Source organism: Pseudorasbora parva, chromosome 5 (genome assembly GCF_024679245.1).
Source record: "Pseudorasbora parva isolate DD20220531a chromosome 5, ASM2467924v1, whole genome shotgun sequence".
NCBI lineage: Eukaryota > Metazoa > Chordata > Actinopteri > Cypriniformes > Gobionidae > Pseudorasbora > Pseudorasbora parva.
The window spans coordinates 4,927,565-4,945,708 of NC_090176.1; the positions used below are offsets into that span (position 1 = coordinate 4,927,565).

General features: G+C 41.5%; 2 protein-coding genes across 4 annotated transcripts in view; one reads left to right on the top strand and one right to left on the bottom strand.

The window, feature by feature from the left end:
• Positions 1-1,369: 1,369 nt before the first annotated feature.
• On the bottom strand, positions 1,370-5,422 carry LOC137075921 (zinc finger protein 271). The gene is made up of 2 exons (XM_067444869.1): positions 5,124-5,422; positions 1,370-3,855 (listed from the first exon to the last, which is right to left on the bottom strand). Exon 2 carries the CDS (start codon positions 3,835-3,837, stop codon positions 2,827-2,829), a length of 1,011 nt encoding a protein of 336 aa, XP_067300970.1. The 5' UTR covers positions 3,838-3,855; positions 5,124-5,422; the 3' UTR covers positions 1,370-2,826.
• A 424-nt stretch (positions 5,423-5,846) lies between these two features.
• Positions 5,847-18,144, top strand: part of LOC137074970 (sacsin-like) — a 32,140-nt gene continuing 19,842 nt past the window's right edge. Inside the window, exons 1-5 of one of the 3 annotated variants that reach the window (XM_067443077.1) lie at positions 6,360-6,690; positions 9,336-9,446; positions 9,821-9,875; positions 17,729-17,816; positions 17,900-18,011. In XM_067443077.1, coding sequence (XP_067299178.1) covers positions 9,841-9,875; positions 17,729-17,816; positions 17,900-18,011 — 235 coding nt within the window. In that variant the 5' untranslated portion in view covers positions 6,360-6,690; positions 9,336-9,446; positions 9,821-9,840. Of the gene's footprint in view, positions 5,981-6,359; positions 6,691-8,970; positions 9,447-9,820; positions 9,876-17,728; positions 17,817-17,899; positions 18,012-18,144 lie in introns of those variants that run through there. The other 2 variants (XM_067443075.1, XM_067443076.1) reach the window with 2 other exon arrangements.

The window sequence follows — 18,144 nt, forward strand, 5'->3', positions numbered from 1 at the left end:
AAAATGGCCATTTAATGAATTTAAAATAGAAAGACGAGAAAAAGAACTTCAACATAAAAGTGTTCTTCCACCGTGGTTCACAATATTTAAAATAAATAACAATATTTACGTAGCATTTAAATCTGTTTGCCATCTCAATTCAAACTCCAGGAATTAAACATGAAGGATGAGAACTGAAAAGACTCGGTTTGAGTCTGCTAGCACATCCTCGCTAATATCATCTCCACAGCTAACTGGACTGCTCTACCACTTTTGGTATGAAGGGATAAAAAACACACAAATTAAATGAAGTGCAAAAAGCTCTGCAAAGATGAGTTTCTGTACGCTGCACATGATCCAAAGGTGCAGAGAGATATTCATAAATACGAGCAATCCTTTATATCGTAGGGCATTATGTTGAAGAAGATCTATTATGCTTTTGTCCATGTTCATCTGTGTGTGTAATGTTGGTGTTTGAGCACGTTTGACTTCTTCTCTATATCAGTGTCAGTGTTTCTGAACTCCTGAGACGCCGAGTTTTCTTCCGGGAATGAACACATCATAATATTCCTCATTATAATAATTAATGCGCAGAATAAAGGGGCGGGGCCTGGTTGAGTGAGTTTACCCTGTTTCCACTGAAATTACCCAAAACAATTTGTACCAGGAACTTTTTTTGGCCCCAGACCTGCAACTGTCTGAGTTTCCACTACGGTCTAAAGTACCGTGAAGATTAGGCAAAGTAATGTTGCCGGTGATGTAGGACTGCTAGTCAGCGACGGACAGTAATTATTTTTGTGCGACACCATCTGCAACAATAAAAAGTATGGAGGAGATTCAGGCTGTGGCTGGTTATGTATTGGTTAACTAAAGAGGTAATTAACAAAACGGCAGAAAAGAGCGCTGACACTAAAGCGTATTCTGAAAGCTTGTAAAGCTAGATTTAAAATGAAAATGTGTTATTATCAGCTATACGGACATATTTATTAGCGTGAGATGGCTGAGACGAACGCATGCCATCAGAACACAGAACTAACCTCGCAACAGACTTTTAAAAAAGCAGATTGAAAAAAAAGCCGCATGAGCTTAACCAATCACACTGCAAAAAAAGCTTTTCTTAATGAGTATTTTTGTCTTGTTTTTAGTCAAAATATCTAAAAATTCTTTCATTAAGAAACATTTAATAGACAAGTACAAATTATTGTCTTGTTTTGGGGGAAAATAACTCAAAATGAAGAGAGTTTTTGCTTAAAATAAGATCAATAATCTGCCAATGGGGTGAGAGAAATAATCTTGTTTTCTGTTTGAATTAAGATTATTTCTCTCACCCCATTGGCAGATTATTATCTTATTTTAAGCAAAAACTCTCTTCATTTTGAGTTATTTTTCCCCAAAACAAGACAATTACTTTTGCTTGTCTAGTAAATACTTCTTGTTTTAAGAATTTTTAGATGTTTGGACTAAAACAAGACAAAAATGTTTTGCAGTGCAGCATGTTCAGCGCCCAAGTCCTGCCCTCGAAAGTTCCTGAACTTTGAAAAAGTACTACCTCACGAGCAGGGCCGTTTGGAGGGGGAAATATTTACCCAGAAATCCATTTAAGGCACTTTCCAGTTTCCACTGCAGACGACAAACGACAGCCATCGGACCGGAAGTCATTCATTTCCAATGGAGAGTCGTACAGGGGTCGTGTGGGGTGCCGACCATCTGCGAATGGCGAATTTTCAGATTCGATTTGAGCTTCAGATGCGTTCAAATATTTGAACATGAGCGACTACACCGTATGCGACACGCCGACCGGATGTGATGTATTCCAAAGCTGTCCAATCAAATCAGTGTCAGTGTGCGGAAGTTGAGAATTATTATTCTTTTTGTTTATCACGTTTTATTTTGTTTTAAACCCTTTTTAAAGACGCATAATAGATTAATATTAAATTATTAATTTATATAAATTATTCGTCTTTATTTTCTAAATAAATCTGCCGAATGGGTCGGGGTCAGCCCGTTAATAAAAAAACACACACACAGCCACCATCATTATATATCCAATGTGTGAATTAGAGTAAACGGTGTTATTTAGTGCTGATATTAGATAGGTCAGCGGCTGCTGTCTGGCTCTTGTGTAACGATCGCTGCGCGTGCACGTGCTCGTGTGTGTGTGTGTATGTGTGTGAGAGAGAGAATCACAGGTCAGCTTATAGTAGTTGAACTTATGTGATCTAGTTTACTAGTGTGCGGCGGCTGGTCCAGTCCTATGGCTGTTGGAAGAATGAACAGATCTTCTTGATAATTAAAAAAATAAATAAAAAACTACCCTTAAAAGACGCAGTGTGTCGTCATGTTTTTGTGTAACTTACTGTATATGAGAAGGTTGTGATATTATTCTAGAGAAGTATCATACAGAATGAGGGTTTCTTTCCCATGTTGCCGTGTGCGATCATAATTACATTTCTGTGCGACTGCCTCTAGGGGGCAAACTCCGACAGTCGTGTCCGAATGTCGTGTGCAGTGAAAGGCGGGTTTACACCCTGGTTCCTGCGGTCGAACACACAGAGTACCAGCACAAAGTTCCCCCTGGGGAAAGTTCCTGTGGTGGACACGCGGCTTTAGTAGTGTGTTGAAAATGGTGGTTATGGTAAGGGGCGGGACATTTCCCAAACACGCTGGAAACGCTTGACCAATCATACCACACTGCTCCTGCCAACCAATCAGAGCACATTGTGCTTTTCAGAAGGCGGGGCTTCACAGAGGCAGGCAATAAACAGAGCCTCACTGACAGACTGGGAAGAGACGAGCCGCAACCATGAAGAACATGAGGAATGAAAAGCTGTTCTTGTCAGTCCGTGATTACGAGTTGTCCTTTGTACTCTTAATTTTGGCTCTTGTTTTGGAGCGTGTGTTGACTTCTGATGTTGATGGACCCGGGGATGCAGCAGTATGCAGCTCAAACGGGGGATCTTCCTCTTTTACGGTCTCGTCCTCGCAGTCGTCGTCCATCTCCATCTGATGCTTTCTGCAGTGTTTCTCAAAGGTGGACATCTTCACGAATATTTTGTTGCACACCTTGCAGTGGAAGAGCTGCTCTCCATTGTGTAAGTGCAGTTTGAGCTGCAGATAAGAGGACTGAGCGAAGGCCCCGGAGCACACGCTACAGCAGTGTGTCCCGCTGCCCTGGTGGCTTTTTTCGTGTTGTTTAAGCATGGTGATGGATCTGAAGCCCTTTTGACACGTGGCACAGGTGAACCTGCCTTCGCCCAACTCCAAAGCCTGATGGTTCAGCAGGTGGGCTGAGGTGCGGAAGGCCTTGCCACACTTATCACACTTAAAAGGGCGCTCACCTGTGTGCAATCGCAGGTGTATGATAAGCCCGGCCTTTTGTGTGAAAGCCCTGTCGCACTGAGTGCATTTAAAGGGCTTCTCGCCGGTGTGAAGCCTGCGGTGGGTTTTCAGGTGAGAGGCGCGGCCGAAGCACTTGTTGCAATCTGGGCATTTGAAGGGTTTCTCGCCGGTGTGGATGGTCTTGTGGCGCATAAGTTGCGACGACTGCATGAACATTTTAGAGCACACACTGCATTTGTACTTCCTCTCTCCGGTGTGTGACCGCATGTGCAGTGACAGATGGGCCGAAGAGATGAAGGTCTTGGAGCAAATCCGGCAGGTGTGAGGCTTCTCCCCGGCATGGCTGCGTTTGTGCAGCACCAGGCGAGAAGAAAGAGTGAAGGATTTGTCACAGTAGGGGCATTTGTAGGGCTTGTCTTCCGCGTGCATTCGCTGGTGTTTGGTGAGCATGGATATCTGGGGGAAAGATTTGTCACACAGGCCACAAGGGTGAGATCGAGGCTTGGACGAGTGGGACATGTTGAAAGTCCATCAGACCTAATGACAAAAACATAGCCTGAGTTAATCCACTGCAAAAAATGCTTTTCTTACTTAGTATTTTTGTCTTGTTTTAGTCCAAACATCAAAACATTCTTAAAACAAGACGTATTTACTAGACAAGCAAAAGTAATTGTCTTGTTTTGGGGAAAAAATAACTTGAAATTAAAGAGAGTTTTTGCTTAAAATAATGTCACGAGCACTTAGCTCACAGTAGCAATGACAGACATTTTGTATGACATTGACATTTCTTACTTAGTATTTTTGTCTTGTTTCTAGTCCAAACATCTACAAATTCTTAAAGGAAGTATTTACTAGACAAGCAAGACAAGCAAGTAATTGTCTTGTTTAGGGGAAAAAAAATAGGAACAGTGGAGAACCAGCCAAGGCTAATTGATGCACGCGAGGAGCAAAGGCTGTCCCATGTGGTCCGATCGAACAGAAGTTACTGGAGCTCAAACTGCTCCAGAAGTTAATGCTGGTTCTGATAGAAAGCTGTCAGAACACACAGAGCATCTCAGTTTGTTGCGTATGGGGCGGCAGGATGTGCTGAGCAAACAAGTCCGATCCATGGAGACCCCATCTCATAACTTACAGGACTTAAAGGATCTGCTGCTAATATTTTAGTGTCGGATAACACAACATACATTCAGGGGTCTAGTGGAGTCCATGTCTCAACGGGTCAGGGCAGCAAAAGGGGACCACACAATATTAGGAGTCATATTATGCCTGATCGGTGTATTACAGACTTTATGTTAAAATATAGCCAAAATAGCGACTAAATAAATCTAAATTAACCAATGACTTAATAAAGGAGAGGAGAATTAATTTCCTCTACACAGTAAGCTAGCTAGATCTCCATTCATTTACGTTTGGATGGGACAGATTATAACGCGTTATTACGTGTATTTAAATACTAATCTATAGCAAACCAGATCATGATAATGGACTAAATGAATAAATAAAGTGTTATATGGTTGAGGACAGCAGGTTTGTTTGAGCAAAATCTTACACATACTTCCTGGAAAATTGCCTCGAGTGACTGTCATCACGCAAAGGCATGTTCAAGAAAAGCAGCATATGTGTGTGTGTGTGTGTGTGTGTGTGTGTACGCTATAACGGCACGACATGTCTATATCTGCCTCGCTGTCATATGTTCTCCACAAAAAGCTAGCAAACAGGAAACCCTTTTTGAGGGCTGAAATACTAGATAGACTTCCTAATTTCTTGCGTTCGTGATTACGCAACATCCAAAAATGCCGACTCACCTTCACCACCGCTTAGAACAAGAACAACATCCCACAACCTGACCCGAAGCTTTGCAGAACCTCTTTGAGTTCGTTAACGTTACATTATTCAGTCCGTTAGATTGTCCGTATGGTTAGATAATCACCACAGATGAACGGTATAACGGAGAATGGCGCCATTTAACGCAAGGCAGCTTCTTCAGGTTTATGGCGAAAATCACACGAGCTGGCAGATATTATCACTGAAACATGTCATTCCTTGTAAACAAAGGGAAATCAGTTTCTCTCTTTGGTGGTGGAAGCCATACAGATGCCTGTCCACTGCCATGCTATCAAAATAAAAGTAGCCCAATTATTTATAAAATTATATTTACTTATGTGGTTATAAATCCCTTTTAGTAAATACAGATTTCAGGATGTTAGATTTTTTTAACGCATTTTTGCCAAGGTAAATTAAATTAGGATTCAAACGTTTTAAAAAGCTTTCAGAATCAGTAGTTTCTTTGTTTCTTCCTCTTTTAGGTTCTGAAGTCGTGCATGTTAGTTTTTTTTTTTTTTTTGTCTTGTCATTTCCTTTACGAAAATTAACCGTGGATTTATTACAACAACAAAAAAGAAATTACAAAAGAACAAACAAACATGCATGGTAACCAGAAATGAACCACAGTTAACCAACATTACTTTGGTTTGGATAAAAACTGAGCTGTTTTGAGTGAAAACTGGTTTGTCATCCCATGCCCTGAAACATGAGTGATGCAGGAAGAGTTTCGTTTCCTCTGAACAGGACCTTTCCAGTGAACAGAAACCTAATGTATCTCAGTGTCTTTATCAGTCTCACTGTGATCGCTGGAGCTCACTCTGCATCAGGACCACTGAAGGTAGGAGACCTCGTCTACATACACCCTTATGAACTGTTACTAATATAATAGCCCAGGCTATGTTAAAATATAACAATATAACAAATTATTTTTATTCAAAAAGTTTTTTTAAAGTAGGCTATGACGCGAAATTGTTCTTAATTTGTCATCTGGAAAACATGTTTTTTACCAACAATCTTTAAAATGTATTTTAACAGTTTAAGCGCTTTAAGACCGCATGCATAAAAATATTATTTAGCAAGCATGTAATGCACCTTAATCAGAGATTACAATGGCAATTTTCAGCAATTTAAGATTAGTTTACCACAGAGATGTAACGATTTTACTAAACTGGTTTTTGATGAGAACTTTTTCTTTTCTTTTTTTAAATAAAAAATCTATTTAAAATATTTACATTTTTTGATTGACCCCAGTGGTTCTTGGGGCGATGTTGCTCAGAGATCATATGTGTGTGGGATCTTAACACGATTATGTGTGTAAGTGTGTATCAGAGCCATAGAAAAAGAGAGTTGCGAGTGTCACGCTTATCTCGCCGTCACGTGGTTCAGCGATAAATCGGCAGATGGCAGCAGGAAGTTGCAATGGCAGCCAACAGTAACTTTTTTACTATGTACAGTAGCCTAAACCTGCCTCTAAAACCGGTTTACAACTAGAAATAGGCAGGAAAGTCTGTCGCTTTTAACCAGCGGAAGCAAGGCAAACAATAACGAGTGAATAAGCTGATTCATAATTGTGATTTAGATTTTAAATGATAAATCTTAGTAGGCTAGCCTACTTTTTTTCAAACAGTATTGTTCATTGTGTATTATAGCTGTATTATACATACATTTCCAGTTTAGTTTTACACAGTAGTATAATTCTTGTTTAAATGTAGGTTGTATTTGGTAGTTGTTGAAATAAAACAACAACTTTACTACAGTGTGATGATAATTATCAAACACATATAAATGAGCTGTTCTCAAAATGTAAACAATGTTTTTGTTTTGTTAAAATGTTTTATTGGGAGTGAATTTAAGAGTGGAACTATCAAGACAGAATAAAAAATAATAATAATAATAATAAAAAATAAATAAATCAATCACTCCTCCAGGAACTGGCACCAGTCACTTCAAAAACCTGGATGTGTGTTTTCAGATCGAATCACTTTTATTTTCACATCAGCAGCACATGTGCCGTCTGAGAGCAGTGCAGAATAATGTACTTATTATACACACAATACATAATTAGGTTAATTAAAGAGGCCTTTAAAGCGCTTTCATGTGAACTAATGTACACCCAAAGCGCTTTACAACCATGCACTGCAAAAAAATGCTCTTCTTACTCCGTCATTTTGTCTTGTTTCTAGTATATATCTAACAATTTTTAAAACAAGATGCATTAACTAGATCAGTAAAACGACATGAGATATTTTTTCTTGTTTTGTTGAAAATAAAATCTAAATGAAGTGAGTTTTTGCTTAAAACAGGCAAAATGATCTGCCAATGGGGTGAGAAAAATAATCTTATTTCTGATTGAAATCTTGTTTCTTGTTTCCGTCCCAAACAGATATAAGATTATTTTTCTCACTCCATTGGCAGATCATTTTGCCTGTTTTAAGCAAAAACTCACTTCATTTTGATATTTTTCCCCTGGATAACAAGAAAAGACATCTTATGTCATTTCAGTTATATAGTAAATGCATCTTGAGTTAAAAATATTTAGATATTTGGACTGGAAAGAAGAAAAAAATACTCAATAAGAAGAGCATTTTTTGCAGTGTGTCAGGGGTCTCTCCTCAACCATCACCAGTGTTCAGCATCCACTTATACAGAAACACGGCCCATAAATACAGCCCAATGGAGCAGTAGCAGACTCATATTCTGACTTGAATTGATTATGACCACATCAGGCTAGAAGTCTATGGAAGTGTTGCAACTACGGCTCTGGTGTGTATGCAAGTGGTGCAGAGCCAAATGGGCGGAGCTTTACACATTCCAGCCCCGCCTCTGTGGATCTAAGGGGTGGAGCTTAGGGTGATGGCAGTCAAGCTCCACTGATTAGGTCCACAGAGAGAGAGAGAGAGAGAGAGAGAGAGAGAGAGAGAGAGAGAGAGAGAGAGAGAGAGAGAGAGAGAGAGAGAGAGAGAGAGAGAGAGAGAGAGATGGAAGTCAAACTCCACCCATCGGCTCTGCTGTGAGAAGCATCTTTGTGTTTCTGTGACACTTTAGCCTTCTTGAGCATCAGTGAATGTTTGCAGCTTTTGTAATAGTTGTGTATGAGTCCCCCATTTGTCCTCAGTGTGAAAAGTTGGAACAAAAAAAATCATACACATTGTTAGAAATGGGCAAATAATCAGAAAATTCTGGAAATTGATTTCCAATATGATTTCCATTTTTCTGAAGAACAGTGGGCAGTTTAACTGTTCAGGACAAACAAGAGACTCAAGAACATTGAACAACCATCACAAAACATGAACACTTTGGTTTAGGTTTAGGCCACAGGAGACACAAGAAAGCAAGGCAAACTAGCTACTTATAATGGCCCTCATTTATCAATCTTGCGTAGAAACCGGTGTATATGTTGGCGTAAGATTATGCTTACACTCCTCTCACCGCCTGATTTATGACGCTGTGCGCACCTCTGCAATCCAGGTGTACGCAATACCTGCCCTTGATAAATGCGGCGGCTGATAACGATCGTCATTAGAATAACACGCCCCTATATATTCAAGTCTCCGCCTCCCGCACGCCCTCATTTTACGCCATGGACAGCAGAAGACGGCAAAGAAGCGAAACTTCTCCGACGTGGAGATCGGGCGCGCTCAATCATCTCACTAGTCCACTCAGGGCACTGATTAGGACATAAGTCAATGGGCTGACTCCCTGATCAGTGCCCTGACTACTGAACTAGTCAGATGATTGAGCCCATCGAGCCCATCACCAGGGAAGTGGAAAAAAAAACGAAATTGTTTTATTTGGGAGTTTAAAGAGTGGAATTAAAGGCACCTACAAAAACAAAATATGGACACAAATAACGAGTACTGTTAATAATGTGGAGGTTGAGAAGCGCACTCCAGCAGTTTAAAGCTGTTTGGATGATAAATTACCATCACAATGCATTATTTTACAGCACGTTTTGAAACAATTAGCATTTAATTTCGTATCACGGCACATGTATTGGGGTGTACAATAGTGATGATGATGTGATGTGGAGTAAGATTCATTCACATTAATAATTACATGACAATTTGTAAGATTCTTATTATTATTATTATGATTATTATTCTTAATGACGCTTGTTATTCAGAAGAAGAGTGTCGTTTTTATTGATTTTATTATTGTTTAAAAGAAGAAGCTCATTTTTATTATTTTGTCAGTCTGAATTATTTTAGTCCCAGTCCGTGCGCAGCTGCCGGGCCTGAAACGTCAGATAAAGCGCACAGGCTCGCGACTGGAGGAATACATATGCCTACAGATCAAACGCTTTGGTAAAGTCACACAAATTAAACATTGACGTTCATGTTGCACAAAAATAAACACTGAATGTTGTTGTTGTGGTTTTTAACAGTGGGTCATATAGCATATCTTGTCAGTGCGTTTTGTGGTGTTAGGAATTGTTTTCTGCGCATTTTCCCACTAACTCAAACGTGCGTACACCACCTCCTGAGCTGGCGTAGGATTTGAGCGTGCCGTACGCCAACGTCCATATTGATAAATCTCAAAGTCACCGTGGGTTTGGGTGTACGCAAGGTGTACGCTGGAAATTTGGTGTACGCACTTTTGATAAATGAGGGCCAATGTGTATGAAAACAGATTACATTTACAGTATTCATTTACCATGGAATTAATTTTTTCCCCACAGGAGAATGTAAAAGAAGAACAATGAGTTCAGCGTCGATGAACAAGAAGAAAAAGAAGTATGGGTTTTCATTCACTGCATATTTTTGTAATGATTATGTTCAGTTTTGATTTCTCTGTATTCTGTTCACAAAAAATAATTTTACTCAAGTGTGCTTTAGTATAAATAACTGAAAACAAGTAAGGATATTCTCAGTCTACTTTTGATGCCTATACTTGACTTAGCCTACACAAGCTCTAAGTATACACTGTGTGCAGAATTATTAGGCACATTCATTTTCTGATCATATTTTTTTTCAGGCACATTTTACCAATTCCAAACCACATTAATCTTAATAACTACTATTCATTTGGTATTTAATCATTTATAAGTTATATATGATTGTTCATGAAGGCTGGAAATGAACGCCTTATATTCAGGTGTGTGCTGAATTATTAGGCATGTTTTCTTTTACAGATAAAATGAGCCAAAAAAATGCTTTAATCAGGATGCACTTTCTGCCGTCTAGGTCTCAACCGATACTTGCCTCACAGAAAAGATAAATATATTTATAGACAGTTTGAAATGTCTTCTTTTAAAAGAACATATTCAAATGGAAAAAGATTTTGAATTACAGTGAGGAAAATAAGTATTTGAACACTCTGCTATTTTGCAAGTTCCCCTACTTGGAAATCATGGAGGGGTCTGAAATTGTCATCGTAGATGCATGGCCATTGTGAGAGACATAATCTTTTTAAAAAATCCAGAAATCACAATGTATGATTTTGGACTATTTAGGCCCCATTTACACAGCATGGTTCAAGTGACCCAATTCCGATTTTTTCCTCTCATGTGGCACAGATCGGATATGACATGTGAACATGTAAGCAGTAAAAAAATGCATGAATTCCAATATCCTCAGATCGGATTCAGGCCTCACTCATATATGGTAATAAATCCGATATGATTCGTATGCGTGCATTAGCGTCTGCCATGTAAGCGGTCAAATCGGATATCCCCCAGTAAATGCCAGTCGTACGTCATTGAAAAAAGGACGGAGGCGAATGACGTCAACTCAAGTGGACACAAACTGTGATCCAGTGTTGCCAAGTCTGCGGTTTTCATACGGAATTGGGCTACTTTAACACAGTTCTGAGTTGCAATTGGACGGGTTTTGTTGTGAAAACCTGGCAACCACGTCAAGGGCTCTCCTCTTTTTCTCCGCTTTAAGAGAGAAATGCTTTGCCGACTTTAAAGATGTGTGCAACAGTGCAGACAGCAAAATATTTTGCAATCATTTTGTCTGCGTCCATTGCATATTGCACGGTTTTTTCTTCCTTTCACCGGTTAAGAACGTCTTGGGCTGTTTTCCCAGTGTACAGTGTAAATGCAAATATCGGATACGGGTCGCTTTTGAAAAGATGATGTAAGCGAAATCGGATATAGTCACCAAATTGGAATTGTGCATCAAGACCTGCAGTGTAAATGCAGCCTTAGTTGTATGATACAGCTGCAAATAAGTATTTGAACACCTGTATTTGAAAATCAATGTAAATATTTGGTACAGTAGCCTTTGTTTTCCATTACAGAGGTCAAATGTTTCCTGTAGTTTTTCAGCAGGTTTGCACACACTGCAGGAGGGATTTTGGCCCACTCCTCCACACAGATCTTCTCTAGATCAGTCAGGTTTCTGGCCTGTCACTGAGAAACACAGAGCTTGAGCTCCCTCCAAAGATTCTCTATTGGGTTTAGGTCTGGAGACTGGCTAGGCCACGCCAGAGCCTTGATATGCTTCTTACAGAGCCACTCCTTGGTTACCCTGGCTGTTCTACGGGTCATTGTCATGTTGGAAGACCCAGCCTCGAACCATCTTCAATGCTCTAACGGAGGTTGTTCCCAAAATCTCACAATACATGGCCCCGGTCATCCTCTCCCTAATACAGTGCAGTCGCCCTGTCCCATGTGCAGAAAAACACCCGACAGCATGATGCTACCACCCCCATGCTTCACAGTAGGGATGGTACTCATCATTCTTCTTCCTCCAAAACATTTTGTGGAATTATGACCAAAGAGTTATATTTTGGTCTCATCTGACCTCGACTTTCTCCCATGACTCCTCTGGAGCATCCAAATGGTCATAGACGGGCCTGGACATGTGCTGGTTTAAGCAGGGGAACCTTCAATGCCATGCATGATTTCAAACCATGATGTCTTAGTGTTTTACCAGTGGCGGCAGTGGCTCAGTGGTTCATGTAGATTGTCTACAAACCGAAAGGTTGGTGGTTCAATCCCCAGTTCCACCTGACCAAGTGTCGAAGTGTCCATGAGCAAGACACCTAACCCCAGCTGCTCCTGACGAGCTGGATGGTGCCTTACATGGCTGACATCACCGTCAGTGTATGAATAGGTGAATGTGAGGCAAAAATGTAAAGCGCTTTGGATGGCCATAGGGTCTGTTAAAAGCACTATATAAATGCAGTCCATTTACCAACAGTAACCTTGGAAACGGTGGGCCCAGCTCTTTTCAGGTAATGCACCAGCTCCTCCTGTGTAGTTCTGGGCTGATTTCTCACCTTTCTTAGGATCATTGAGACCCTACGAGGTGAGATCTTGCATGGATCCCCAGCCCGAGGGAGATTGACAGTCATGTTTAGCTTCTTCCATTTTCTAATGATTGCTCCAACAGTGGACCTTTTTTCACCAAGCTGCTTGACAATTTCCCAGTAGCCCTTTCCAGCCTTGTGGAGGTGTATAATTTTGTCTCTAGTGTCTTTGGACAGCTCTTTGGTCTTGGCCATGTTAGTAGTTGGATTCTTACTGATTGTATGGGGTGGACTGGTGTCTTTATGCAGCTGGCGACCTCAAACAGGTGCATCTAATTTAGGATAATAAATGGAGTGGAGGTGGACATTTTAAAGGCAGACTAACAGGTCTTTGAGGGTCAGAATTATAGCTGATAGACAGGTGTTCAAATACTTATTTGCAGCTGTGTCATACAAATAAAGAGTTAAAAAATCATATATTGTGATTTCTGGATTTTTTTTAGATTATGTCTCTCACAGGGGACATGCACCTACGATGACAATTTCAGACCCCTCTATGATTTCCAAGTAAGATAACTTGCAAAATAGCAGGGTGTTCAAATACTTATTTTCCTTATGTAATCCATAAGAAACATGCATATAGGCTTGTCCACTACTGCGGAGATCGACTTTGTCTCAGGGAACAGAGGTTACGTTAGTAATGGAGCACGTTCCCTTTCTATACGGTTCACTTGGACTGTGTCGCTAGATGTAATGTGAACCCACTCCAATCGCTCCATGCTTAGATCTGCACATTGACAGTTGTTGCCCTGGCTAGGACGCATGAAGAAGGGACCAAGGGTGCCAATGCTAAGGTAGGGTGATATAGTATGAACAAATATGGACTACATGTTGGAGCCGCATGGAGGGTTCTAGTGGGTTTAGCACACATAGAGCTCAGTAACTAGCTTATACAGACAGGACCTGTGCTTGTAGTACAGGGACATCCAGGTCATAGATTCTGGCAAAAGTGGATGGGAGGACCAGCCAGACAGCGCACAAATTCAACTTCGATGGGGCGTCAACTTTTAATAGGCCCATCAAAGCATATGCTAATGCAATTGCGTCCACTATCCAGTTGGACAGTATTTGCTTTGTGAGCGGATGTCCTTTGGTTCGGCCACCAAAGCACACGAAGAGCTGCTCTGACTGCCTGAATGGGGTAGAGTGCTCAGTATATACTCTTAAGGCCTGATGAGAATCTTGCTCACTCTTAGATGGGGGAAAGCAGAGGGAGTGATAACTTGTGCTTCGAACGGAGTCAAAAGCACCTTTAGCACATAGCCGTGTCTTGGTTTGAGGAAGACCTTACAGTCGTTAGGCCCAAACTCAAGGCAAGAAGCATTTCCAGAGAACACTTGTAAGTCTGCTTATAGAAAGTTTGAAATGTCTACTTTTAAATGAACAAATTCAAATGGAAAACAAATGTTCTCAGATTATGTAATCCATTAGGAACATGCATTTAGGCGCGCCCACAGATCGACTTTGTCTCAGGGAACCGAGATTACTTTAGTAATTGAGCACATTCCCTTTCTATACGGTTCACTTGGACACTTGGATGTTAAAGCTATCAGGAGAGTGGTCTTAAGCGAAAGGGGTCATAGTTCGGCCAGGTTGAGGGAACAGTTCAGATGTCTGAGGTCGAGGATGGGTCTGATGCTGCCATCTTTCTGGAATGAGGAAATAGCTGTGGGTTGATGAACGGTTTCTACAACTCCTTTCGCAAGCTCTCTGGCACCCCAGTAGGAACCACTCATCTAAGCAGCTGCATGTGGGATCCTCAGGGGTAGACCACTCCAATCCAAGCTCCTCGAGAGGACTCGGATTAACTCAGCATCCATCCCAGCTCTAGCGTTGCTCGAATCTTTAGATGGCAGGTGGTATTCCAACAAGCCCGACCACTCCTCTGTGTCTGAACCTGCTAATGACATGCTATCATCAAGAAGACCCTCTTCAGATTCTCCAAATGAGACAGGCCGCTCGCACCAGAAGAAGGGTGCTGGTCTGAGTGTAGAAAGTCTTTGCGGGAAGATTGAGGCACACAACATCTGCACTGGTGTGAGATCACTCGTGTCCAATTGCTCAGTTCTCTGGCTCTGCTGTTTCTTCCTCCAAAACAGGAGAGTATAAGGGATGGAACCATTCTCTGAAATTAAAGCGATCCGTGAGCGTAGAGAGGCGAGACTCGTGCTCTCGCAGTGAGAGCAGTTTGTCTTACATTAAGAAACATTTACTTTTTAGAGTTTTTGCTTAAAATAAGATAAATAATCTGCCAATTGAGTAAGAAAAATAATATTGTTTTCTGTTTGAATTAAGATTATTTCTCTCACCCCATTGGCAGATTATTTATCTTATTTTAAGCAAAAACTCTCTTCATTTTGAGTTATTTTTTCCCAAAACAAGACAATTGCTTTTGCTTGTCTAGTAAATACTCCTTGTTTTAATAATTTTTAGATGTTTGGACTAGAAACAAGACAAAAATGCTAAGTAAGAAAAGCATTTTTTGCAGTGTGAAAGAAGAATGTCATACACACCTGACTTGAGGTTGAGTGAATCATAGGATAATTTTCATTTTTGGGTGAACTAACCCTTTAATATGATTCTCTATGGCAGAATCCCCACTTATTTAGAGGGATATCCTTCCCATTTCTTTAGGCTCTGGGGGGCTTTCCCCCCAAAGACTCCTGTATATTCTCTCTGTTATTATATAATCATAATATTGGAGTAAAAGGAGTTTTCCCATTGCGTCTAGCGGCACAGTACAAGTACACATAGTACACAGTACATATCCCAAATGTTTCCAACTATTTGTAAATTGTGAGTTTTAAATTGCTATTTTAACTAAGGACCGGGACGTGTCAGCATAGCGTTTGAGCGAGTCGCCTGTCAATCACGTCATATCTGCGTTACCCTCGGTTTTAATCTGCAGAAGCGCTTTACTCTTAGCAGTGTGAACATGTCACAGCAGCGCCGAGGGAACGCATAGAGGAACGTCATAACATAATTTTAAACACACTTAAATGTATCTAATATGATAAACAGAGCTGCTTTACCTTATAATCATAACCGGAAGAGCGGATCAGTGCGCGCCCCCGGCGACTGTGTCCTCTTCCGTCATAATAAAAGTCTCAGTACTCGTGAGCCGTGTGTTTGTATAACAATCACTCCAGCGGCCGTGCTCAGCTCCACAACACTCGGTCCTGCTCTGCTTCACTACAGTGACGTTAATAACCAATCGCTCCAGCAGCCGTGCTCAGCTCCTCAACACTCGGTCCTGCTCTGCTTCACTACAGTAACGTTAATAACCAAACGCTCCAGCGGCCGTGCTCAGATCCACAACACTCGGTCCTGCTCTGCTTTACACTACAGTAACGTTAATAACCAATCGCTCCAGCAGCCGTGCTCCGCTCCTCAACACTCGCTCCTGCTCTGCTTCACTACAGTAACGTTAATAACCAATCGCTCCAGCGGCCGTGCTCCGCTCCTCAACACTCGCTCCTGCTCTGCTTCACTACAGTCACGTTAATAACCAATCGCTCCAGCGGCCGTGCTCAGCTCCTCAACACTCGCTCCTGCTCTGCTTCACTACAGTCACGTTAATAACCAATCGCTCCAGCAGCCGTGCTCAGCTCCACAACACTCGCTCCCGCTCTGCTTCACTACAGTAACGTTAATAACCAATCGCTCCAGCGGCCGTGCTCCGCTCCTCAACACTCGCTCCTGCTCTGCTTCACTACAGTAACGTTAATAACCAATCGCTCCAGCAGCCGTGCTCAGCTCCTCAACACTCGCTCCTGCTCTGCTTCACTACAGTAACGTTAATAACCAATCGTTCCAGCGGCCGTGCTCAGCTCCTCAACACTCGCTCCTGCTCTGCTTCACTACAGTAACGTTAATAACCAATCGTTCCAGCGGCCGTGCTCAGCTCCTCAACACTCGCTCCTGCTCTGCTTCACTACAGTAACGTTAATAACCAATCGCTCCAGCAGCCGTGCTCAGCTCCTCAACACTCGCTCCTGCTCTGCTTCACTACAGTAACGTTAATAACCAATCGTTCCAGCGGCCGTGCTCAGCTCCTCAACACTCGCTTCTGCTCTGCTTCACTACAGTAACGTTAATAACCAATCGCTCCAGCGGCCGTGCTCAGCTCCTCAACACTCGCTCCTGCTCTGCTTCACTACAGTAACGTTAATAACCAATCGCTCCAGCGGCCGTGCTCAGCTCCTCAACACTCGCTTCTGCTCTGCTTCACTACAGTAACGTTAATAACCAATCGCTCCAGCGGCCGTGCTCAGCTCCTCAACACTCGGTCCTGCTCTGCTTCACTACAGTAACGTTAATAACCAATCGCTCCAGCGGCCGTGCTCCGCTCCTCAACACTCGCTCCTGCTCTGCTTCACTACAGTAACGTTAATAACCAATCGCTCCAGCGGCCGTGCTCAGCTCCTCAACACTCGCTCCTGCTCTGCTTCACTACAGTAACGTTAATAACCAATCGCACCAGCGGCCGTGCTCAGCTCCTCAACACTCGGTCCTGCTCTGCTTCACTACAGTAACGTTAATAACCAATCGCTCCAGCGGCCGTGCTCAGCTCCTCAACACTCGCTCCTGCTCTGCTTCACTACAGTAACGTTAATAACCAATCGCTCCAGCGGCCGTGCTCAGCTCCTCAACACTCGGTCCTGCTCTGCTTCACTACAGTAACGTTAATAACCGCATTCATGAACATGATTTCTGCCCGAGTCCTATTTTCCACCGGCTGTGAGGTGGAAAATAGGTATAATAAGCTATAATAAAAGCTATAATAAAATTAACTTAGTATAAAACTTTTTGTAAGGCCTTTTGACTGTGTTCCCTTTGGTAGTTGATTTTACATGTGTTCCCTTTTACGTTAATTATCCCTGTATGTATGTATATGTATTTAAGTACTGATTTCATCTGGTTTGTCTGTCTGGTTGTTCGTTGTTGTTATATTTCTGGTTGTGTTATATTTCCTGAAGATACACAGAAGTGTTCATTGTTTGGATTTATAAAAGACTGTTTGGCTATGTTCATTATGTCTTGTGTTGTGCACTCATTAAAGCCAAATTGTGAAAGTTTTAATCTAATACTAACTAAGCATAAAATCTAAAACTAATACGGTGGAGTGGAGCTTTAAAGTGCACCGAGTCATCAGATAAAGCTTGTTTAGGAAAAAGCATGTTCAGTAGGTTAATATGATTTACAAATAATCTCAAGCATACTAAAACTGTATTTATTAAGATGATTTTGTCTATTACACAGTGGACCCTGAATTTGCTCTGTATGTGTTTTGTGCAGTTTGTGATAAACTTTACATTGTTCAATGCAGAAATAAATTTGGTGCGACGTCTCCACCGTTCATTGATTACTTGAAGGAAATTTTGAGACGGTACCCAGATGGGGGACAAATATTGAAGGTAGGAAATGTCTTCATTGTCAAATGGTATGCATCTTATATCTCATCATATCTGTTGATAATATCTATCCTGTCTCATATCAGGAGCTGATCCAGAATGCAGATGATGCAGGAGCTTCACGTGTGGTGTTTATTCATGATGAGACGCATTATGGGACTCAGAGCCTGTGGACTGAAGAGCTCAGAAAGCATCAAGGTATTTGAGTCATAAACACTGGGAGCACATTTAAGAGGGGGTCATGCTACGTAAGCTACTTTAGAGCCCGCAATAAAGCATATTACACTCTAGGACTTTGCATTTGTCCTCATTTATAAGTCACAACCATAAC

Bases quoted from the DNA above. Each gene is read 5' to 3' on its own strand.
- LOC137075921 (XM_067444869.1), bottom strand. From the start codon at position 3,837: ATGTCCCACTCGTCCAAGCCTCGATCTCACCCTTGTGGCCTGTGTGAC.